This window comes from Nelumbo nucifera, chromosome 2 (assembly GCF_055504915.1).
Source record: "Nelumbo nucifera cultivar China Antique chromosome 2, China Antique-T2T, whole genome shotgun sequence".
Lineage (NCBI taxonomy): Eukaryota > Viridiplantae > Streptophyta > Magnoliopsida > Proteales > Nelumbonaceae > Nelumbo > Nelumbo nucifera.
In genome coordinates, this window is record NC_142650.1 from 13,012,678 (window position 1) to 13,037,601 (window position 24,924).

Sequence of the window (24,924 nt, forward strand, 5' to 3'; positions counted from 1 at the left end):
GGGTAGGCCCAAATATTTCTTTTCAATGGGGAAAGAGCAAAGAGGGGAAATGTCTCTCCGTAGCATACACTTGGAATCTCCTACCCCCACTTGGCAGTTGCTTTATTCAATTAAAGTCTTTAAAAATTAAGGGTTTTAACTGTTCAGTCTATTCCTAAAAATTTAAGGGTAGAATGAATTGAGTCTTAACAGTGGATTGATGCCAAATCTACATTCAAAATGTGGTTTATAGAGGGCTACTGCTAGATTAAAAGGTGGCTGTAATTTCAGATTTATGAAGGTAGTACAATTTATTTATCCTAAAAATTATTAAAATCTGAAAGTTCCCTTGTTTCCTTTGTTTGAGATACATCAGAACGACTGAACAACCACCAACCCTACCCCTACCCCCACCCCCACCCCCACCCCCACCCCCACCCCCAGCCCTAATAACGAACGGGGAAATATCTCATGTAGCAGAAGCAGAATTACCTCGATTTCCATCTCCAACAGCCCTATGCAACGTGGCCTTCCTTTTTTCCTATTATTTGTGTCCTTAATAAATTGAAGCTTCCAAGTTCCAAGTTTCAACTTTCAACTGTCGGTCGGTCTCCGTCAGCATTATTTTGAACTGAGTGAGGCTACAGAAATCTAGGGATACCTCGTGCAACTGTCTCAGCCTTGTCAGTTGTCACTTATCCCGACTTCATCCCTTCGTCGAGAGTGGTTGAAAGTTTTTTTTAAGGCTTAAAGTAGGGGTGAGAAAAAAAACCGAAAAATCAAATCGATGGAAAAAATCGATTAATCGAATTGATCGATCTGGTATTTTTAAAAAAATCGAAAGTAGTGGTTTGGTTCTAGTTGAATAATATAAAAAATCGGTGGTTAACTGAATAAATATATATTATATATAATAAATTAATAAATATATATTATATATATATATATTTATAATATATGATATATTATTTAGTAATTAAAATATAATATTATATATATTTATATATTATAAAAATTGAAAACCAAAAAACCAAGGAAGTAAATCGACCGTTAATCAAATCAGTCAATCGATTAACCGATTGGTTTCAGTCAATTTCAATTACCAGTTTTATAAAAACCGATAGTACTGATTCGGTCCTAAAAAAAACCCTACGGTTTGTTGTGGACACCCCTGACTTAAAGAATATTTCATTCATTGAGAGTGCTTGAAAGTTGAAACAACTGCAATTTCACTGTGATCACTCCAAACGCCACCCTCTTTTTCTAATCATGCGGTTGATTTCAGTAACTCTGTTTGACTTGTGTGTTCCAGTCAGGCCACCCACTCAACCCTTCTCACCCAATCTCCTTTCATCCTTTGCAACTATTTGATCACACAGTCATCCTTTACTAGCACATGCCACGTGTACTATTCTATTTATTGCCGCAACTCAAATATAAAATTATATTAAATAATATATTACAAATTACAAAATTTATTAATTTTATATTATATTTATACATTATCTATGACTAGGGGTGTTAATCGACCCGGTTTGAATTGAATGTCGTTCGAATCAAAATCAATTTGAATGGGTTGTACGGACCAAGATATATTAAATTAAACCAGCCCAGCCTTAATGGTCCAAGGTATCTATCCGATTGGATTGAATTAAGGGTCCGTTTGGTTTATAGGAAAAGGGTTTAGAATCGGATTCAGAATGGGTTATTCCAATTCCAATGTTTGGCTGAACAGAATCAAAACTCCATTTTCATTCTTGCTGGAATGACATTTCCCCATTTGAGGGAATGGTCATTCTCTGCTTTTCCTTTGAGAATAAAATCTCATTCCTGCTTATTTTAATTTCCATTTTCATTCATGTTTGAAACAAACAAACTATGGAAATAGACCATTCGGATTCTGATTCCCACTACCAACCAAACATACCCTAATATTCAATCCATTGATAGAAGATAAGAGTATGCGTGTCATTGTACCGGGCTTGGATTGGACCAAAATCTAAATTAAAATCAATTTAAACAGATTAGGTGGTCCAAATATTAAATTGGGCCAGCCCAGAATAATCCAAAATATTCATTAGATTGGATTGGACCTGGTCCACCAGTAATGGATTCATCAGGTTGGGTTAGATGGATCAATATCTGGCCCATTGACATATCTATTGTCGTTTGACCCATAAATTTTGTGTCACTTTGTATTTTATGAGTTTGACTAGGGGTGTCTATAATTCGGTTAACCGAACCACGGGCATTTTTTGCAAACCGAATTGGTACAATTGGTTAACCGGTTTGCCGGTTTCAATTTTTGATTGGTTCGGTTCTTTAGTTTTTCAGTTTTTGTATTTATAATATATATTATATAAATATATGTATAATATTATATTATAAATAATAAATGATATATAATATATTGTAAAAAGATTATTATAAATATAATGTATGTACATATAATGAACATACATTTATATATAATATATAAAAAATATGTGAGATATATTAAAATGTATAATATATATAAATATATATACCGGTCGGTTCGATTAACCATTGGTTTTTTTGTAGGTTAACCGAAAGCTGAACCAGTCATTCAGTTTTTCAAAAATACCAAACTGAAACTGAACCTATCAGTCCAATTTTCTCGGTTCAGTTTGGTTTTTCGGTTTTTCATGGACACCCTTAAGTTTGACTATGATAGTAATACTACCTACAAAGTTGATAACCAATCAATATAATAAAAGTGGTAACCAGTCAACTAATATTCATCAAAGTTCAAAATAATGGTTTTCGAACAATTGTAGACCTAGATGGTCAAACCATTTGACCCAGAAATCCTCTAGGCAACCGGTTCTGTTTTTGCACGGGTTGGGTCTAAGTTTTTGGGTTGTGGGTTAGGTTTGGGTTGAGGCCTTAGGTAGCCTAAGATTGATCTAAACTTCTTCTGGTCTAACCTGTGCCTACCCAAATAAATACATACATACGTATAGGGGTGTAAACGGATTGAATTCGAATCGGAACAGATAATATCCGAATTTGAATCCGATTAAAAAATTCGATATCCGATGGATATTAAAAACTAATATTCGAATTCGAATCCGATAAATATTCGGATATTCGATTCGATTTGAATTTGACTAATTAATTATTTTAGATAATTAATAACTATATAAAATAAATATTTTATTTATATAAAGTATATATATAATTTAATTATTATATATATAAATTATATAAAATACTTAAAAATTTTATATATTATATATAAGAATTAAATAATCGATCGAATTCGGATATTTATCGAATCGAATCAGGTCATATCCGAATTTGAATCCGATTAACTATTCGGTATGAATAGGATATACATACATACATACATACATACATACATACACACACACATACATATATGCATGCATTATATTTATAAAAAAATATTTTTTCTAATTATATATATATATATGTATAAAATATGTATATGTACATTTTTAAATAAAATTTGTACATATTTTCAAGTATTTATTAATTATTAGAGTACAATTTTATTTATTTTATTTTACTATTGTTAAATTAAAATTATTTATTTCAGTTTAGACTTAGTGCTTATGAATATTTAATGCATATTACCATGAAAATGAAATACAATTTTGTGTTAGTGGTTCAATCATTTTGAGAAAAAGTTAAACTTGTAAAATCATAATTAAACAATAAAAATATAAAAAGGTAAAAAATACAAAAAAATAGAAAATTATATTAAATTTGTAGATAAATTGGATATATCTGTAATATTATATATAATTATAAAAATATCTAAAAATACAAAAAGTAAAAAAAAAAAAAAGAATCGATACCTGTGACTCACTGATCGGGTGGGTTAAATAGTTTAATGATTCTCTGTCTTGATCTCAGGGTTATTGATGGGATCAATGTTTATTTTTAATATTTTACAAGCCAACAGTTCGATGATGAAGTGCACCCAAAATTCTGGCTGGATCCTGGATGATAGGACAACCAATCCAACCAGTCTATTAGACCGCAGGTTGCAAATGTTGCATTAAAATGTAGAACTCCCAGGAAGGCAATTTACTCGTCTGTCCGTCTTTCTAATTTTCAAAACGTCTCTGTATGCACACTGCCAACATAGTACCAGCAAGCCATTACTCATAATATCTCCCATAGTTGGAGTGTCAACTAATGAGGGTTCTGTACTGTGAATATTCTGTGAATTTCATTGGTTTGAAGTACACCACACCCATTAGGCCTTCATGGAATAATCCACACCAGTCTGATTATCATATGTGATGTAATAAATGACTGATAATTTATTTAAAATTTTACCAACAGTACATCCATATCACAGTGTGAAACAAGTTATGGAGTGTGGTGTGGTCCAAAGCATGTGATTTCAAGCAAACCACAATGAGGGCCAGTGGATTCAAACACACCGCACCTTATACAGAGACCATACCATAGAAGTCCAAGGAGCGTGGGAGTGTCTTTGTTATACAAGACAATAGATATGTAACCTATCTGTAAGGTTCAAAATATCGATACACCCGATGCGCCGATTTGAGAATACCAGGTAGGGCTGCAACTTGGGCCGGATTGGCCCAAATCCAACCCGAAAAAATTGGGTTGGGTTGGGCTGGGTTGATGATCGGGTTAGGGTTAGGGTTGAAATTCTTGAACCCGACCTTAGTTTGGGTTGAGTTAGGGTTGACCCCTCAGGCAAACCAACCCAACCTGAACCCGGCCCCCTATAGTACTAGACTACTAGTCTACTAGTCTACAACTCTACTACATGTCATATATAATTATATATATATATATAACATACATTGATATGTTTAGATGCATGAGATTTGTATAGCCCCCTTTCTTTAAGTTATTCATAGGTACTTGACTACTTGTATTTTCCTTTTGTCTTGTAATTTTTATGTGTGATCTATTTAATATATTCAAATTATTTGTTTGATCCTATGAGTTGTTATTAGTGATTTTATTTCCATAATTTTTGTGTTTCATTATTGTTGATTTCATAAATTTATATTTTTGAGAAAAAAATTATCATAAATCATAACTCACAATAAACAAATACTTATTTTTCTACTAGATTTTAAGAGATGGGAAGGTTGGGTTGGGCCCAACCCGAGCCCAACCCAACCCAAAGTTGACATCAGGTTGGGTCGGGCTGAGTTAGGGTTGAAGGAATTAGTTAGGGTTAGGGTTGGGGGTTTGAAACATAGGGTTGGGATAGGATTGGCCTCAACCCGACCTAATCCGGCCTGACTTGCAACCCTAGTATCAGGCAAATCAATACAGCTTTTGATGCCTTTTATTATTTTTTTTCACAACCGGTTCAGAGGGGCCGGTTTAAGGCTCCACCCCCTGAACCAGTCAGACCCCCGATACACCCACTGTAGGAGCGTATCGGAGGGGTCCTGGAACAATACGTATCGGCTAATACGGGTCGATACTTTGAACCTTGCCTATCTGGCGTACCATAGCATAAGGTTAAACCAAGATTCCATTCAGGTCTGAAACTCCTGCAACCTGTTTGCAGTTTCTCTGAGTAGGTCTGTTTGAACTGGCAAAGCATGTAGAAAAGATGCATGCCCGTTTCTTTTCAGTAGGCATTGATCTTACATGTTTTAGACCTAGACCACCTTAAATTCTTTTTCCCAAGAGTCTATTCACTTCTCATCTAAAAGGGTTTTGTGATGGTGATCGACCGAGTCCCTTAGTACCATCTGGGCAAGAAAGCCCATCTGATTGCTCTCCATAACTTTGGGGAGGTCTGTTTGACCTGTTTGAGAAACCAATCCCAATCAATCTGATTTCTTTCCTTTTTCTTTTTAAAAATACCATTACTTCATGACAACTACCAAATATTTCTCATGTATGTAACAAAGTGACAACAACTGAACCGTTAATAAATTACCATGAGATTGAGAACAAAACCGACAGTAGTATACACCATCCCTCATCGGCTCATCCCTGATCTATCTTCCCATAGATAGTATATCATCGGTTTTCCTCCAAAAGTTTTTCCACAACCTCCAAGCTTTCCTTACTTCCTCCAACTCTTCATCAGGAATACTCGTGTTTGCATCCAATTTTTCCACCCAATCTTTCCATGGAGATTCTGAAGGCTCCAAGAATTTTGACAGTTGAGACCAAAGCACAGATGTGAAGAACTCATCAACAGCCTTGATAATTTCTTCTGATTCAACCAATGTCAGCATTTCGGGCCTAGTAATATTGCCAGGTCTGTTTCTCAGTGAAAACTGGTTTCCCCTCAGAATCAGGACTTCAGAAGGGGCAAGGGGTAGTACAATGCGTGAAAACTTGGACAAAGACAATTCAATGATATCTCGTGGTAGCAACTTCCGCTTTACTGCTATTGCAGTACCCACCATTTTGCGGATCTGAAACAAGTAGAAGATACAGGTCAACCAAATTGATAAACACATTACCAAAGCAAGTAAAGCTTGTTAATAATAAAATTTGGTCTGCAGTTATTTTTACAAGTTTTCCATTAATATATTTGCCACCACATGCAAACACCAGGTGAGAATTGTCACCGTAAGATACAAATGAAAAGGATGGTATATGTTTTTGTGTCTTGTAGACAGATCTGCAAGTTAGGTCTAGTGAAAGCACAAATAATACAGGTAGTGGACATACATGGAACAGAATCACTATTTGTCAACGAAACATCAATCATATAGCCAAACCAATGTGCTGGATTTTCATCCCGAGACTTTACCATCACACTCAGTTGTCAAGACAGTGCCTAGGCCATTAAGGCATTCATGAAGGGTTGCCTTGCTTAATCGCCAAGACGTTTTTTACACGGTGCTCTTAGATTCTTTTATATTCTCAACTTTTATAATAAATAAGATAGACATTACTAAATTAAATTATTCAATTTAAGTTAAAATACAAGTTTCTTTTTATTATTTTTTCCATTTGTTAGGGTTCAATCAACATGTGTAATGTCTTGAACCTTGGAAGGCATCAAAACTTGGAATGATAAGCATGGAAGAACTCAAAATGTTATCCAGTTAATACATATTGATTATTTTCATCACCATATTGATTCTTTCTCCCTTTTTTTTCTCTTTTCATAGGACCAAAATAGAGGCTCAGCCCTTCTATTTTCTGAAATTTCTTTTCTCTTCCATTTTTTCATGAATATGTTGATTTTCTATGTTTCAAATGAAGTTTATACATTTTTATGAAGATTATAGACAATTAATAGCGAAAGATGGTGGATGCTTGCTATGGAACTTAAGGAATTACCCAAGGATTCATGTTTTTTATTAAAAAAAAAACCTATGTGACTAGGCGGCAATTAATAGTGAAAGGTGGGCTTTATTCAAAAGCCTTGCCTCAATGCCTTGAAAACTATGCCTCTAGGGTCCACTGCCTTACTTTGACAGTTTAAAAATACAGAGATATATGGTGCAATGAGTTCATATGGTCACAACACTTTCTTTTGATTCTCCATAAAATATGACATGCTATCATGTATCAACCAAATGAAAAACTAAATCACCCAAAGAGTGCTTGCCTGCGTGATTTTGGTTTCAATGTGTTCACATGATCACAACACTTACTTGCGACCCTCGAATAAAACAGACATTTTTTGAATATAAATAAAAAATAAAATTTATTAAGAAGAGAAGGATTTACAAAAAGGTGACAAGGCATTACCCAACAACAAAAGAAACACCTGATCCAAACCAAGCAACCCGCCAAGAACCTTTCCATTCAAAACCAAAATACAATGCCTAAATATCCAGGCCCGATCAATCAAAACAATCCCCTTCAACTAAAAAAAATGAAAGAGCTAATCAAATAAAAAAATAAACCCCAGCAAACCACAACCCTGAAGTAAGATCCACCCCAATTCCTAGAACATTACCCAGAAAAAGAAACTCCACAATCCAAACCAAACCCCTACAAAAAAAACCACTAAAAGCCCCCTTGTTGATTGAAATATTACATTTTCTGCACAAGGTGCCAACCAGCTGCTTGGTAAGGTCTCCTGCTGGTCGTAGCGGAGACTTGGGATCGAATCCCGCCTGCACCTGGATTGGGGGATGGGCTACCCCCTGTTGTGTAGCCCTTTCACAAGAAATCAAAAAAAAAAAAAAAAAAAAAAAACACTTTCTGCTTCCTAGATTTCTTAATTTTCTTGATAGGACCACCCCCATAAGTCCCATCTTCAATCTTCTAAAAGCTGTTGACACTTGAACATTTCGAAGTTGCTTCTTATTTCTAAACCTTCTTACTGCATTAGGTATCTGCTCATCAACTCCAATCCCCTTGCTACCGTCATTTAGTCTTTCTAATTAAAAGACTGCATTTTTCTCAAAACATTGAGCTTCCTCCCACTCTCCAACATCTTCATAGGCATCAACTTCAATGTCAGGATTCCTCGATTCTTCTTTCTTTTCCATCAACTTACTTGTGAAACCCCCTTTATCTGGTTTTGTATTAGCTTCTTCTCTGCTCTGTGATTTCCTACAAGATTCTTCTTCCAACTCTCTAAACATCTTCCTTGCAAATTCCTGACTTCCAAGAAAAAAATAAACCCAAAATTTTACTTACTTTTACTTCTTTGTTAACCACTGCCTCCAAGTCCATTTCCTTTGCAATTCCAAAACAATTTCATCTTCCATTTCTGAAGGTTCAACCTCTGGTTTCAATCCTACCCCCTCTTCTTTGTCTAACAGAGAAAGTTCCATGCTTCTTGTTTCTCTTGTACACTTTTGAACCTGACAGCTCCACCACATCACAAACTGTCCCGACCTCCCTTCCCTCTTCAACCATTTGGTCTCTTAAATCATCTTCTCTCTTATCCAACCTGATTTCATTCGTTTCCCCCATGTTGACATCACAAATTATTTCACACATATATTCCAACTTCAGAAACCATCTCCCCTTGTTGAATCACATATGCCTCTATTCCATTTTCCCAATCTTAGGATCAACACGAATCATCGAGACATTCTGTGCGTCCCAGGAAGAACCCTTAAATTCATTAATTTGCTTCTTTGCAACCTGCATGATTGGAAGATCCATTAATTTCTCTTTTCTCAATCTACAGTGCTGAGAGTACACAATCTGGAACCTCCAACGTTTGTTTTCGACTTACCCTTCTTTCCATTCTTTCTTCTTGTAAATGTATGAATTTGTGCACCATGCAAATCCATCCTTGTCCTCTGATGAAGTCTGCACCACTGTTACTTCAGTTTTATTGTTATCCATCTTCTCGCATCTATGCGACTGAGAAGGAGAAAATAAAGATAGACCACAACCATCATCCAAGAAGTCCAACATGAGTAGGCCTGTAATCAGATTGGGTTCAGAAAAATCTGAGTTCAATCTGATAAAGAATTAAAGGCATCCAAATCCGATCTGAAATCCGAATGGATGTATGAACAATGCATGAGTTCAATTCTGGTTGGATTTTTCAGATTTTGGATTTCATCCGATTCCAATGGATTTACTCTAGGCCCAACATAAAGCTGCCTTGTTTAGAAGCCCAATTATATACTAAATACACTAAGGCCATGTTTGGGAGCTTTTGTGTTAAAAATAAGTGCTTATTTGAATAAGCACTTATTTGCATTTGGCACCTAGCTTTTTCAAGCACTTATTTCATATTGGGTGTTTGGTGGTCTGTTTCTCCAATAAGCACTTGTGACTCTTTTGTCCTTGACTCTCACTCTCACTCTCTATATTGCCGCCATTTTTTTGAGAAAAAATGTGTCTTTGAACAATCTGGAACTGTTTGAATTCGGCAAACGAGGCCGGGAAAACTGAGTTTTGGTTCGTGTTGACTCGCCTGAAGACTCGTCTGCAGAGACACCCTGTGCTAGGTCACAAAAAGAGGAAAATTATGAATCTGATACAATGGATCCTTCAGAAGCAGAGCCTTTCACCTCGTTACCATCAATTGAGGAGTCTAAGCATTGGGACAACCTCGGCTAATGTTTTGAAGAAGGTACACAGTGCTTTGCTCCTGAAAAAATTTGTAAATATTCTTTTATGTCAGATTTCTTCTTCTTACCTCTGTCAAACACAAAAAATTAGGTTTTGGCACTTGCTGGAATCAGAATCCATACTCACGGAAGAATAGGGTCACTGGACGATTTGTTGAGCAGCATGTCGTCACTCCGGTCCAGGAAGTCACCGGAAGTGCCACTAGTTGTGTCATCTGTAGCCAAGAGTGGCGGCAGAACGACTACTCCTTCCTCGTCTTTGCCTCCGTCGAAACTCTCAGTCTCACCTGCTACCTCAATTGGTCGTGCCCAACGTTTCTTACATTGAAAGGGTATAACAGATATTTTAAAAATTGACTGGGGACAATTCTGGGAGAAAAAAATTGAATAAGTGCTTATTGTATAAGCACTTAAAAAAAGCTGGAATGTTGGACTTATTCAATGAGCACTTACTTTTAAGCACTATATATATATGAAAAAGTAAAGTCTACTACCTTGCTAAAAAAAACAAAGAAATTCCAAGGTAGCCTAAAATGTATTGTGATGTGTTCACATGGTCACAATACTTTCTTGTCAATAAAACACTGACATGCTATCAATCAAAAGAAAAACCAAATCCCCTAGTGAGTTCATGCCTGGGTGATTTGATTTCAATGAGTTCACATGGTCACAATACTTTCTTGTAACCCTTAAATAAGTCAAGAATATGCTAATAATCAAATCAAATCATCTTGTAAGTGCATGCCTAGGTGATTTAGTTTTGATTAGTCCACATGGTCACAACACTTTTTGCAACCCTCTAATAAAACATATACATTCTATCAATCAAATGATCAAATAAAAGAAGAAATTACCTAATGAGTGCATGCTTCTTATTGTTACTCCAAGAGATACATGAACTACTTGCTATCATGTGATAAAAGATAAACCAAATCACCTAGCGGATGCATGCCTAGGTGATTTGGTTTTTATGAGCACACATGCCTAGGTGATTTGGTTTGTTCAATTTGTAGTCTGCATTTCAACCTTTGGTTGTTTGTACTTCATTTCAGGAAACATTGAAGCGTGAGGCTTCTTATCTGGGGTTATAATTTTAACAAAATGCAGATTATTGTGGATGACAGAAAAGTGCCTGCTAGTTGGTTGTTTAGAAAAGGAGTCTAAACAACCCAGAAATCTTCCGTGTAATCTATTTTTTTTTTTTAATAACAGATTTCCATGTAACCATAGTTTTAAAGTGTAAACACAATTCTAGGTGACAGTGGAACATCTAGTTGCCCAGGAAGGTGCCTACGTGATAGAATTTTATACAATAAAAATCTAAATCTACAATAGTTCCCTTGTTTAAAAGCCAATCAACATGCATATAAATTGAAAAAATAGCAATTATCCTTATTAGTAACATTAAATTTCCTCTTGAAACATAGAAAATCATCATTTCTAAAAGAAATAGATTTTAAACCTATCAAATATTTAAAAAAAATTATACCATGACAAGTATTTAATAGAGTAATTTTATATCAGATTAGCAACTAAAGAAGGTTATAATTTTATAGTAATAAAGTTTAAGACAGGACATAGGGGAAAGAGAAAAAGAACAGGAGGCGGAGCATCTGTTCTTTCCTTTCACTTCTTAAAACTCATGGATCCTTTATATTTCAATAGTACGACCTCAAAACAAAGCATAAATGACATATATATATATATATGTTAGAATAATGTTAAAATAACTTAGTTGCAGATGTTAGGGCCTGTTTGGCTAATTAAAGTGTTTTTTTATTTCGTTTTTTTATTTCTGTTATGTCTGTTATTGTACTCAGGGGCACAAGGGTCTTTTCCCTTGTTATTTCTGTCGCCCTATATATAGTAAAATAAACACTGGCGCCGCCAGTACTGTTACATTGCAAACCTTCTCTCTTCTCTTCTTCTTCTCTTCTCTTCTCTGCTCTTCCTCTTATCTCTGGCCGGCTAACACTGTCAAGATGGTATCAGAGCGGGAATGCTGATTAAAAGAGAGCAGATCGATCAACCCTACTGTCAAGAGAAGATCGATCAACCCAAAGAACAGATTGAACAGACTAGCAGAACAGAAATCTGATTCTGGACTACAGAATAGCTACAACTGGTACAGTTCTCCCTATTTTTCTCTTCTTTACTCTCCTTGGTCATGTGCCGAGTGAAAACCCTATGAATCTGGGGCGGCTGAATGCTGTCGAACCTGTGTAACCCTAGTTTTCTTGGATCGTGTGATCCTGTTCATGTGTTAAGACAACTGTAGGTCAAGGATGACCCGTCTTCTCAATGGTTTGAGTTGACTATAAGTAAGAAGGATCTCTCCTGCTGATTAGTGGCTGTTAGACATTCTGGAATTCTGGTAGGTGGGGACTGTTAAAACTATACAGGTCTGAAATCTGCTGAATATTACCTCAGTTTTTGTCCGGAATTTGGTACTGTTTGTGCTCAATCTGGTTGGTAAACTCGAGTGTGTGGGTGTGAACTGAGTGGAGCATTGTTTTGTGGAGTAAGGAGGGGTCCTAAGTCCGGTGTTTGGGACTGATTAACTGCTTGATCATGTCAACTGAGAATTCTGCTACTTCAAAGATCTCAGGGAGCCACAATGGAGTGAGTGGGGGAATGGATATGAGCTTTCCCATGGTTGTCGTTCCCTTTGATGGTCTGAATTACCTTGAGTGGTCTAAGGGGATAAAACTCTACATCACTGCTAGGGGGCGAATAGGATACATCAATGGGAGAGTAAAGGAACCGAAGTATGGAAGTGCTGAGCATGATAGGTGGAACCAAGAGAACAGTATGGTGATGTCTTGGCTCTTGGTTTCAATGCTGCCACAAGTAAGGAAAACTTTTATGTGGGCTGAAACGGCTTGTGAGATATGGGAACAAGCAAAATCCACTTATTCAGAACAGAGACACTATGCCAAGGTATATCAACTACAAGCTGAATCTTCTACTTGCAAGCAGGGGGAGAGGAGTCTCTTGATGTACTATTCTGATTTGACATCAATATGGAAAGAACTTGATCACTATCAGAATGTGAATTGGAAGTGTGATGAAGATGCAAAGGCCTACAAGTCACTTGTATCACAGCAACGAGTGTTTGCCTTCCTCCTAGGGCTGAATCCGTCATATGAGTCCATCAGGGTACAGATCTTGGGTAGTAAAGACTTGCCATCAGTCCAGGAGGTGTATGCCTTGGTGCAGTCAGAAGAAAGCAAAAGAAGTGTGATGAATGGTGTAGAAGGGGAGTCAGTTGCCCTAGCGGTCCGGGGAAATTCAGATACAAATGTCGGAGGTGGCTTTAAAAGGGGTGACACTCAGAAAAAATCAGAAGATAAAAGCAAGCTTTGGTGCACTCATTGCCAGAAGACACGACACACGAAAGATACATGCCGGGATCTCCATGGAAAACCTAAATGGGCACAGGATTTGGGTAAGAAGTCAGCACCGGATCAGGGCAAGAAACCAGGCAAGTAGAATCAAAAAAGGTATAACTCAGCTAATATGGCATCGACAGAGACTAGTCCTTCCGTAACTCAGGAGAGACATCCCGGTTCTGACCCTAAGGAAGATATTATCAACTCCTTCCGTGAACATTTGGAATTGTATGGTAGGACTCTCCGCCAGGTGGATTCTAGGCCTACTCCTACCTCATTTGCGTCTACATCAGGTAATGCCACAGCCTTCCATGTGTCATCTCATACTACTGATTCACCTTGGATTATTGACTCCAGAGAGATAAGGTAAGACTGGCTGATGGTTCTTTTTCTACCATAGCTGAACGAGGCACCATATCTCTCCCACTTGGCCTTACTCTTCCTAATGTCCTGCATGTTCCGAAATTACCTATTAATTTGCTATCCATTAGTAGTCTTACTCACTCTTTGAACTGCTCAGTCACCTTTTTTCCGTCTTTATGTGTGTTTCAGGATTTGACCTCGGGGAAGACGATTGGTAGAGGAAGCATAGTGGATGGTCTCTACGTGTTGGAGAATAATGCTGGTCTAGTGGCGACTGAGTCCACAAGTTCGTCGAGTGAGAGTCGGGCCTATTTATGGCATAGTTGTTTAGGTCATCTTTCTTTTGAGCCGTTAAAAGTTATGTTCCCAAAGTTGTTTGAGTCCTTGTCAGTGAGTTAGTTACAGTGTCAAACTTGTCAGTTGAGTAAGCATTGTAGAAGTTCTTTACCTTTACGAAATAAAAGATATGAATTTCCATTTCATATTGTTTATTCTGATGTTTGGGGCCTTGTTACTCTACCTACTGCGGCTGGCTATAAGTATTTTGTTACTTTGATTGATGATTATTCTCGATACACTTGGGTTTACCCTATGCGATCTCGAGATGAAGTGCCACAAATTGTGAAAGATTTTCAACGCATGGTGTTCACTCAGTTCCAAACGGAACTTCATATCTTCCAGTCGGACAATGCAAAGGAATATTTCCATAGTGATCTCACGAAGTTCTTTGCTTCAAGTGGGTCACTTCAGCGAAGCTCTTGTGCCAGGACACCCCAACAAAATGGTGTGGCTGAACGAAAAAACCGTCACCTTCTCGAAGTTGCTCGTGGCTTGCTGATTCATATGAATGTGCCAAAACAGTTCTGGATGGATGCAGTATTGTGTGCGACATATATCATCAATCGCATGCCCTCTCGGCTACTAGAGTATAAGGCCCCACATTAGCTCTTGTTCCCTACAGCCCCGCTGTCCACCATTCCGATGCGTGTTTTTGGGTGTCGTTGTTTTGTCCACAACCTGTCACCTACTCGTGGTAAACTTGACCATCGGGCTATTCCTTGTGTTTTTCTTGGTTACCCTTCATCTCAAAAGGGGTATCGTTGCTATGATCCCATTGCCTGCAAGTACTATGTTTCCATTGATGTCTCATTCTTTGAGAGTCAACCGTTCTTCTCGGTTTCTCCTCAGGGGGAGAGTAGGGTTGAGGAGAAACAGGCGACGACTCATATTCAACTACCTCCTTTACCCGATCCTCCTCCGTTCTGGGTTTTTCATTGTCGCCATAAGAGCCAACAGAGTTCAAGAGCCGTGGAGCCGGACACTATGCAACCAACATCATCGGATTCACCCGAGGCAGATCCGTCTCATCAGCCAGGTACACTTGCTCCAATTGCTCCTTTAAATGTTGATTCACCTGTCCCCAATGATCTTAATATTCCTATTGCTAAGAGAAAGGGTGTTAGATCTTGTACCACTAATCATCCTTTCTCTCTTCTGTGGATAGTGTCCCCATCCCTAAGACCGTGGCAGAAGCTTTGTCAAAACCTAAATGGACAGATGCAATGCAGGAAGAAATTGATGCCTTACACAAAAATGATACGTGGGAGTTGGTAGATCTTCCTGAGGGGAAGGAACTAGTGGAGTGCAAGTGGGTGTTCACAGTGAAACACAAAGCTGATGGAACTGTTGAAAGGTACAAGGCTAGACTGGTAGCAAGAGGCTTCACACAGGTATATGGAGTGGACTATGCAGAGACGTTTGCTCCAGTAGCGAAGATGAACTCTATCCGGATTCTCCTTTCCTTGGCAGCAAATCTTGACTGGGATCTTCACCAATTGGACATCAAGAATGCCTTCTTGAATGGTGACTTGGAAGAGGAAGTGTACATGACCCAACCCCCAGGGTTCTGTGCCAAAGGCAGTGAACAAAAGGTGTGTAGGTTAAAAAAGTCCCTATATGGGTTGAAACAATCACCTCGGGCTTGGTTTAGTAAGTTCCATTTAGCAGTCCAACAGATGGGATTCAAACAATGCCAGTCAGATCATACCCTGTTTGTAAAAAGAGGTGAAGGTAAAATTGCAGCTCTTATTGTGTATGTGGATGACATAGTGATCATAGGAGATTGGGAGGCTGAAATCCAGAGACTAAAAAAATTTTTAGCCACTAAATTTGAGGTGAAGGATCTAGGCCCCTTACAATACTTTCTTGGAATTGAAGTTGTCCGCTCTCACAAGGGCATCTTTATTTCCCAACGGAAGTATGAAATAGATCTACTAGAAGATACAGGCAAGTTGGGGGTAAAACCATCTGATTCACCTATTGAACCTAATCACCATCTAAGAGATAGTCAGGGAGAGTTTTTGAAAGATGTAAAGATGTTCCAGAGACTCGTGGGGAGACTTCTGTATTTGTCTATGACTAGGCCTGGTATTGCCTATGCAGTGGGTGTCCTTAGTCAATTCATGCACAACCCGAGGACAACTCACTTTGAGGCTGCAGAGAGGATCTTGAGATATCTCAAGAAGTTTCTTGGAGCTGGTTTGTTGTTCCATAAACACAGTCACTTAAAAGTGGAAGTATATACTAGTGCAGATTGGGCAGGAGCAGTCAATGACCGAAAGTCTACCAGTGGTTATTGTGCCTTTGTAGGAGGAAACCTTGTCACATGGAGAAGCAAAAAACAAAGTGTGGTGGCTAGATCCAGTGCTGAAGCAGAGTATAGAGCGATGGCTCATGGGGTTGCGGAAATCATGTGGATAAGAAATCTGTTAGGTGAACTGGGTTTCGCAGTAAGCAATCCTACGTCACTCTACTGTGACAATAAAGCTGCCATCAATATTGCTGCTAATCCAATTCTGCATGATAGAACGAAACACATTGAAGTGGACAAGCATTTTATCAGAGAGAAACTTGAAAGTGGAGAAGTGTGCACACCATATGTCAGCTCGGAAGAGCAACTTGCAAATATCTTCACCAAAAGTCTTCATCATGTGCGGCACAAAGATTTGTGTGACAAGTTGGGCATGATTGATATCTATGCTCCAACTTGAGGGGGAGTGTTAGAATAATGTTAAAATAACTTAGTTGCAGATGTTAGGGCCTGTTTGGCTAATTAAAGTGTTTTTTTATTTCTGTTATGTCTGTTATTGTACTCAGGGGCACAAGGGTCTTTTCCCTTGTTATTTCTGTCGCCCTATATATAGTAAAATAAACACTGGCGTCGCCAGTACTGTTACATTGCAAACCTTCTCTCTTCTCTCCTCTCTTCTCTTCTCTTCTCTGCTCTCCTCTTCCTCTTATCTCTGGCCAGCTACACTGTCAAGAATATATATATAATATAATATAACTAGCTAATGACCCTGTGCTGAGTATGGGAACTATATACAAGGATTTTGTTTGGGACCTATTACTCACATGATAACTCTTAATGCATTTAGGATGGTTTGTTATTTCATTTAAGATATTAAATTAGTTTTAATTTGTAATATTAAACAACCTTTGTGTTTCCGTTTGAGTTAGGAAACTAAATTAGAGTTGATTTATGACTAAAAGATGTAACTTACCAATGGAAAAATAAGGACATAACTTATTAACTCCAACCAGGAAACAACACGACTTTGAGTTAAAATTTATTAAGCCCCTTTTCTGGATGGAAAACCTAACCATGTTTTGAAGGTCACAGATAGTTTGCTGGTAAGGTTTTCTGGCTGGTTGTAGTGGAGAGTTGGGATAGAATCCCACCTTCACCAGGATCTGGGGGAGGGTTACCCCCCCCCCCCCCCAACACTATATATATTATAAACCCTGCAGTTCCATGAATTTGATCCCACACCTCCATTTTTCTGGAGCCACTCTGAGTGACCACCTCAGTTACTGGATCATTGGCAGTTGCAAACTCTACTCAAGAGGCAGATTTCAGCTTAGACCCTATTGCATGTGGCCAGAATAAGCCCCTTGTTTTGGAGCTTTATAAATTAAGGTATTGAAATTTCAGATATTCATATCATTAGGGAGTCGGAGGAGGAATTATATTTCTTTGGGTGGAAGAATAACCTTGATTAGAGCCACTCTGGCAAACCTCCCCACCTACTTCTTTTCAACCTTTAGAATCCCTTCTAAGGTAGCAAGGTGCTTAGAGAAGTATATGCGAGATTTCCTTTGGGACCCAAGAGAGGAAAGGAAGGACCACTTGATCAAGTGGGAGAAGGTTAGCAAACCTAAGAAACAATGGGGTTTAGGAATTGGGAACATCCTTTTAAGGAACACAGCTCTACCAGGTAAGTGGCTTTGGGGGTTTCCCTTTGAGGGCGACAGATTATGGAACAAAGTGATTGAGAGCATTCATGGGGTGGTTGGAAATGGCTAGGATGCAAAAGTTTCCCCTCACAGTTCTTCAGCTTCTCCTTGGAAAGCAATTCATGAAATCTACCTTACTTTCCTCAATTCCATCTGGTTCAATGTGGGACAAGGTAATAAAATTTTGTTTTGGGAAGATCTATAGGTAGGGGAAACCCCACTAAAAGACCAATTTCTTGATCTCTTTGCACTATCTAACCTCAAGGGGGAAGCTATATCCTTGTTGGGAACACTGTGTCCAAACGGTGTGAACTAAATTTGGGCTTTAGAAGGGGACTAAGGGAAAATGAGTGAGTTTTTAATCCGATTGTTGGGCCTCCTATGGCAAATCCACTTGGACCCTTCATTGGAAGACTCTAGAATTTGGGTAGGCTCTCCAGACGGCCTCTTTTCTTGGTCCTCTTTCTTCAAAGTACTTGCTTCCCCCAACCTTCTAGGTGGGGTTTTCCCTATGAAAGAAAATTGGTGCAAGCCTATTCCCCCGAAGATCCAAGCCTTCTACTAGGAAATATTCCTTGGCAAGGTAAACACTTGTGATATGCTGCAGAAAAAAAAATGTCATATATTTGCCTTTCTCCTCATGTGTGTTCATTATGTAAGGAAAGTGGTGAGACCCTTTCTCATTTAATGATATCGGGTTCTTTTGTGCATCGAATTTGGGAATTCTTTTGTACTCTCTTTAGTTGCAAGTGGGTTCCCCCTCAAGATGTGGCAGGACTCTTTAATCATGAATTCTTGAGACAGTGAAAGAAAAGAAGGATGGTAATGTGGAGAGCAACAAAGGCAGCAATTTGCTGGGTAATATGGGAAGAGAGGAACAACAAAATTTTCTTGGAAAAAAGTAGAACAATAGAGGAAGTGGTTGATAGTATCAAGGTGAAAGCAGCCCATTGGGTAAAACCCTTGGATAGCTTTCAAGTCTTCTCAGTCACCGACATTCTAAGAACATGGTCCGAAGTAGCACAGTCTTCGAGAGTAAGAGATAAAGTAAGGCTGGAGTGGAAACCACCAGAAGGCAATAAAGTAAAGTTGAATTTTGATGGGTGCTCCTTTGGAAATCTGGGCATCTCAGGAATAGGGGGAGTATTAAGAAACTTTGAAAGGAGGATATTGGGTATGTTCTCAGGACCAATTGGCACTGGAAACTCGCTAAAGGTTGAACTATTGGCATTACTACAAGGGTTAAAGCTAGCCAAACAACTAGGATGCAGGCATGTTGAAGTGGAAGGGGACTCAAAAGTAGTAATTTCATGGGCAGCAAACAGCAGCCATACCCCATGGACGTTTAAACATGTGATTAGGGAAGTGGAGAATATTGCAAAGGAGGTTGAGGCTGAATTTAAATGGATCTGAAGAAGTGCAAATGGGCTAGCTGATGGTTTAGCAAAACAGGGGGCATTGAGACAACAATTATTTTGGGCTGCACTGTAATGAGGGATAGAATAGAGTGATTAAAGGGGATCAACAGTCCCATCACCAAGTTGTATAAACTGCTTACAATCTGAATTTTAATAAAATACATGTTTACCGATCATGAAAAAGATTCTATATGCATGACAAATTCTGATAGGTAAATCAAACAATGATGGTTCCATTAAGAATTTTCAATAAAATAAAATAGCAGCTGATTTTCTACTATGTTACATATAACTGAATGGTGGTTGCATCTTGTCACCACAATGGACACCAGTGTACCTCTTCTGTGCCTAAATTCCATTGATTCTATTTCAATGAGATAATAGTCCAAGAACTGGATAGAAGGAAGCAAAGTGACACATTTTTCTTCATAATTATAAGAATTTTCATTTCACTTACTTGATGCAACATGAAGGACTCGCCATGGATAGTGACTTCAATGTAGTCTATATCCAGTGACTTTTGCAGCTTCCCACAGGAACAGAGAAAGATCTTTCTAAAATGAGATGCACTAAGTCTGTCTGTCTCATCAGGCATGTGTAACCATCTGGCACGTACTGTTAAAAGGGAATCTTGATTCTTCAAGTCATTTCCATCCTGTTCATCTGTTTGCATATCAAAGCCACAGGAGTATGAAGAATTCAGATCACTGCCAACACTATCAACTGTAGCTGCTAAATCAGATCCACTTTTTTCAGATTCATCTTCAGATCGATCACTTTCCTCAGACTCAGACAATAATGATGATTTGTTAGTTGTCTGTGCCCTTCTATCAATGTAGTTTTTCCCAGTAAGCCGTTTTCTGTACTTGGATCTTGCAGTATAGTTATGGAAAGGATGTTCACCCTGCAAGCAAGTGCACAAGGGTTAAGGTGAGACTAGCACAGATTATAACTAGGGGTGTAAACGGATTGAATTCGAAGCGAATCATTCAATATTCAAATTCGATTTCAATTAGAGGTATGATGATTTGAATTTGATTCAAATCTTGACGGATATTTAAAAATAAAAACTGAATTCGAATTGGATTAGAAAATCGAATATTCGGTTCTAGTCGAATTCGATCGATACAATGCATTCTTACCTCAAAACAAAAAAAATGAAAAACAACAATTACGGAATGAGTAATTGGAAATGTCACCGCTCTATGCAAAGATCTGTTAAAAATTACCTATAAAAAAGGCAACATGTTCAAAAACTAAAGCAAAGCCCAAAAAACAATCCCGTAGATTTTTTAATCTATTATACAGATACCAAATACTTAAACATCATCGGTCATAAAACCCTCTGGCCTTCCGACCATGTATCATTTTTGGGGAACCTTTGCTCTGAACTTTGTAGAGAACACTGATGTGGACCCCACTGCTGTGGTCCCCACTGTGTTTGTATGGCAGCATAGCATATATTTTTTGTTAGTTATGTCAGTGTTAGTTGGTAGTTATTTCGGTTTGTTGTTACAACTTGTTATTTCAGTTTTATTATTAGTTTATTTGCCATGTAAGCAATAAGGGCAATTCAGCCCTTTTACAATTAGTCAACATATATAAATATTAAGAGTGGGTCGGCAGATCATTAAGATCGACCCTCTGTCTCTTTTCTAAAACCCTTTGTGTGCTTCTGCTTTTTTCCCTCTCTTCTTCTTTTCTTCCTCTTTTCTTCTTCTGAAATCTTTTCTTTGACTTTCGAATTCAAGACTGATTGTAGTCATGATCGACTACTTGGTATCAGAGCCAAGTTTAGTGTTTCTCATGTGAGTCTGGTCCAGCCAACCACATGAGAGTTGCCTAGGGCTGGAAGACTAAGAAGGAGGACCGGCTGATTCTTGGAGGCTACTGGTAGTGTGCGGCTACTACTAAGAAGATTGTATAAGGCTGGGAGAGTTCCAGTAGTCAGGAAGAATTAGAAAAGGCTTCGGATCCTCAAGATTAGGGTTCTGCATCAGACAAAAGGTGGCGGCCAGAGATTTTCTTTCATAAAGTAAGTTTTTGCTTGAGAATAACCTTGAAAGAACCATCTTGGTCTATTCTGAGAGGTGCGGCTAGAAAACCTTTTTTTTTCTCTTTAGGGTTTTGAGAGAAAACCCTAAATTGCAGAACTGTCGTTGGCTTCAGATCAGATCTGAACTGGGTTCATACAGAATTCTGTTTTTCCCTTGTTTGTGGAAGACCTAGGCTGGACGTTATCAGTTGTTTAGGTGCTGTTTTCTATTACAGTAGCTTCAAAAGTTTTTATTGCTAATTCTTAACCAAGAATGGAGTTCAAGAATTAGGGGGAAGGTGCTTTTGGGACTAGCAATTCTGGTAACATGTCTGAGAATACAATTAAGATTACAACTGTGAAGTTTGATGGATCCAACTACTTAGAATAAGCCCAATCGGCCATGATGGCTATTGGGGGTAGAAGAAAACTTAGCTACCTGTTGGGAGATGTGAAAGAACCATCTAAGGAGGACCAAATGTATACCAAATGGGTTCACGAGAACTATTTGGTTATGACATGACTGTGCAACTCTATGCAGCCACATATCAGCCGAAACTATTTGTGGGCAAAAACAGCCAAGGAAATCTAGGATGCTATGAAAGAGACCTACTCCCAACCCCTTAATGTTGCTAGGGCCTATGAATTGAAGTGTGAGGTTAATAACCTTAAGCAAGGAGAGAAACCAGTCTTCGTTTACTTCTCTACTTTGAAATCTTTGTGGCATGAAATTGACCACTTAGAAACACTTGAGTGGGAAAGTCAGAAGGATGTGTAGACTCATAGAAAGCAAGTTGAAACTAATAGGGTTTTTGAATTCCTAGCTGGTATGAATCCTGACTATGATATTGTGAGACAACAACTACTAACAAGGGACATTGTGACCTTATCTCAAGCCTACTCATTGGTGCATAGTGAAGAGACTAAGAGAAAGGTAATGATGCAGCATCAGCCCTTCCCACCAACCTTACCAGCAGTTAAACCTAAGTCTGGGGGTGATACAGAAAGGGATATAAAGAAGGAAGATAAGCGAGATCTAGTGTGTGAACATTACAAGAAACCTAAGCATACTAAAGACACATGTTGGAAGCTACACCCTCATCTAGTCCCAGCAAAACTGAGGAACAAAAGGGGTAATGCCTATATGGCTGTTAATACCGATTCTGCATCCTCATCGGGCACAAAAGACACACCTCTAGACACCTCAGCTGCTGTTCGGGCTGCCCTAACACAGTTGGAAAAAGAAGTTGGGAATTCAGCTCAATCATCTCAATCATCATCAGCTCCTTCCACATCAGCCTTTGCTCATTCAGGTACTCGGGCCTTAGCTTACCATGCTTCAGCTCCAGGTAACACTGAACATTGTTGGGTAATAGACTCAGGTGCATTTGACCATATGACTAGCTTACCATCACTGTTCACTACCTATTACTTATCTTCTGGTAGAGATAAAGTGTCCATTGTTGATGGTTCCCTTGTTCCCATTTCTGGCAAGGGAGACATCAAGTTGTCTAATACAATTTCCTTATCTTTAGTTTTGCATGTTCCTAAGCTTGATACTAACTTGCTTTCAGTCAGTAGTATTACAAAACATCAGAATTGTTCAGTAACCTTATTCCCTGACCGATGTATTTTTCAGGACTTTGAAACAAGGAAGGTGATTGGGATTGGCCGTGAGACGAATGGGATTTATCTGCTTGGAGAGAGTTCTCATTGGAAAGATCACGAAGATAGGAAATCTTTTGTTTCTCAGTCTGTTAGTCCGGTTATGCTTTGGCATAATCGGTTAGGTCATTTATCCTTTCGGTCTTTGAAGAGTTTGTTTCCTAATTTGTTTGAGTCTGTTCAGATGTCAAATTTGAGATGTGAGAGTTGTGAGCTTGCAAAGCATTGTAGAACATCTTATTCCTTGAGTAATAAAAGAAGTAGTAATTCTTTTGATGTTGTGCACACCGATGTTTGGGGCCCGTATCACATTCCTTCTATGGGGGGTACAGATATTTCTTGTTGTTTGTTGATGACCATACCCGTTTTTCTTGGGTTTACCTTATGCATTCTCGAGATGAGGTTCCTGCTTTGACCTAGATCTTTCATCAGATGATTTTAACCCATTTTGGGGTCAAAATCAAAATCTTCAGATCCGATAATGTGAAAGAATACTTTACCAAGCCACTGGCCTCTTATCTACTTGATCATGGGATTATTCACCAGAGTACTTGTCCTTATACACCACAGCAGAATGGGGTTGCCGAGAGGAAGAATAGGCACATATTGGAGGTGGCTAGAAGCATTATGTTTAACTCCAATGTGCCTATCCGTTTCTGGGGTGATGCTATTCTTACAGCAGTGTATCTCATTAATCGAGTTCCTTCACGGGTTCTTGACATGAAGCCTCTCTTTACCCTTCTATACCCCGATAAAGAATTATTTATTGTTCATCTTAAAACCTTTGGTTGCACTTGCTTTGTTCAGATTCTTGGTCCTCATCGTTCCAAATTTGATCCTAAGGCCTCCAAATGCATTTTTCTCGGTTATGCACAAACTCAAAAGGGTTATTGCTGCTATGAACCTACTTCCGAGAGGAGATTCGTCTCGATGGATGTTACTTTCTTTGAGGAGGTACCCTATTACCCTAGCGTTTCTCCTCAGGGGGAGAGTAGTGAAAGTGGGGTTAACTCATCAGAAGTTCCTTTACCTATTCCATTGAGTGATGGGGGATGTAATGGGAGGGTTGTCAGAGGTGTCAGGATTTGAGAGTCTATCATAGGCGGTGGAGGCAGGTTGATTTCGGTCATCAACAATCTAGGCCAGCCCCAGTTCCTTCTGCGGATCCAGATCCAGGTACCACAGTCCCTTTATCAGATCCAGGTTCCCCTGAGATACCTTCCACTGTTGCAGTCCGTAAAGGCAAATGGCGTTGCACCACATCCACAGCTCACTGCATTTCCCAGTTTCTGTCCTATGATCGCTTGTCTCCCTCTTACAGGTCCTTTCTCACATCCATTGTTGATATTCCTATTCCCAGAACAGTGTAGGAAGCCTTGTCAGTTCTTGAGTGGAAAGATGCAATGAAGGTTGAAATGGATGCCCTTCTGAGGAATAATACTTGGGAGCTAGTTGACCAGCCTAAAGGAAAGAAACCGGTTGGATGTAGATGGGTATTTACTGTGAAACATAATGCTAATGGTTCCATTAAAAGGTATAAGGCCCGGTTAGTTGCAAAGGGATTTACTCAGACTTATGGTATAGACTACTTGGAGACTTTTGCTCCAGTGGCAAAGATGACCACTATTCGAGTTCTGCTATCCCTTGCAGCCAGTTATTTTTGGCCCTTGTTCCAGATGGATGTTAAAAATGCCTTCCTCAATGGAGACTTACAGGAAGAAGTCCACATGCAGTACCTCATGGATTTTATGATGCAGAGACAGGTA

At 38.6% G+C, this 24,924-nt stretch overlaps 1 protein-coding gene across 4 annotated transcripts in view; it reads right to left on the minus strand.

Moving 5' to 3' along the window:
- Positions 1-5,819: 5,819 nt before the first annotated feature.
- The window catches only part of LOC104597215 (Pseudouridine synthase family protein), a 37,178-nt gene continuing 18,073 nt past the window's right edge, over positions 5,820-24,924 (minus strand). For 2 of the 4 annotated variants that reach the window (XM_010258655.3, XM_088898487.1), the window contains exons 6-7: positions 19,916-20,362; positions 5,820-6,401 (exon numbers count right to left, since the gene is read on the minus strand). In XM_010258655.3, coding sequence (XP_010256957.1) covers positions 5,976-6,401; positions 19,916-20,362 — 873 coding nt within the window. In that variant the 3' untranslated portion in view covers positions 5,820-5,975. Of the gene's footprint in view, positions 6,402-9,832; positions 10,010-10,116; positions 10,308-19,915; positions 20,363-24,924 lie in introns of all 4 variants that reach the window. The other 2 variants (XR_016082634.1, XM_010258656.3) reach the window with 2 other exon arrangements.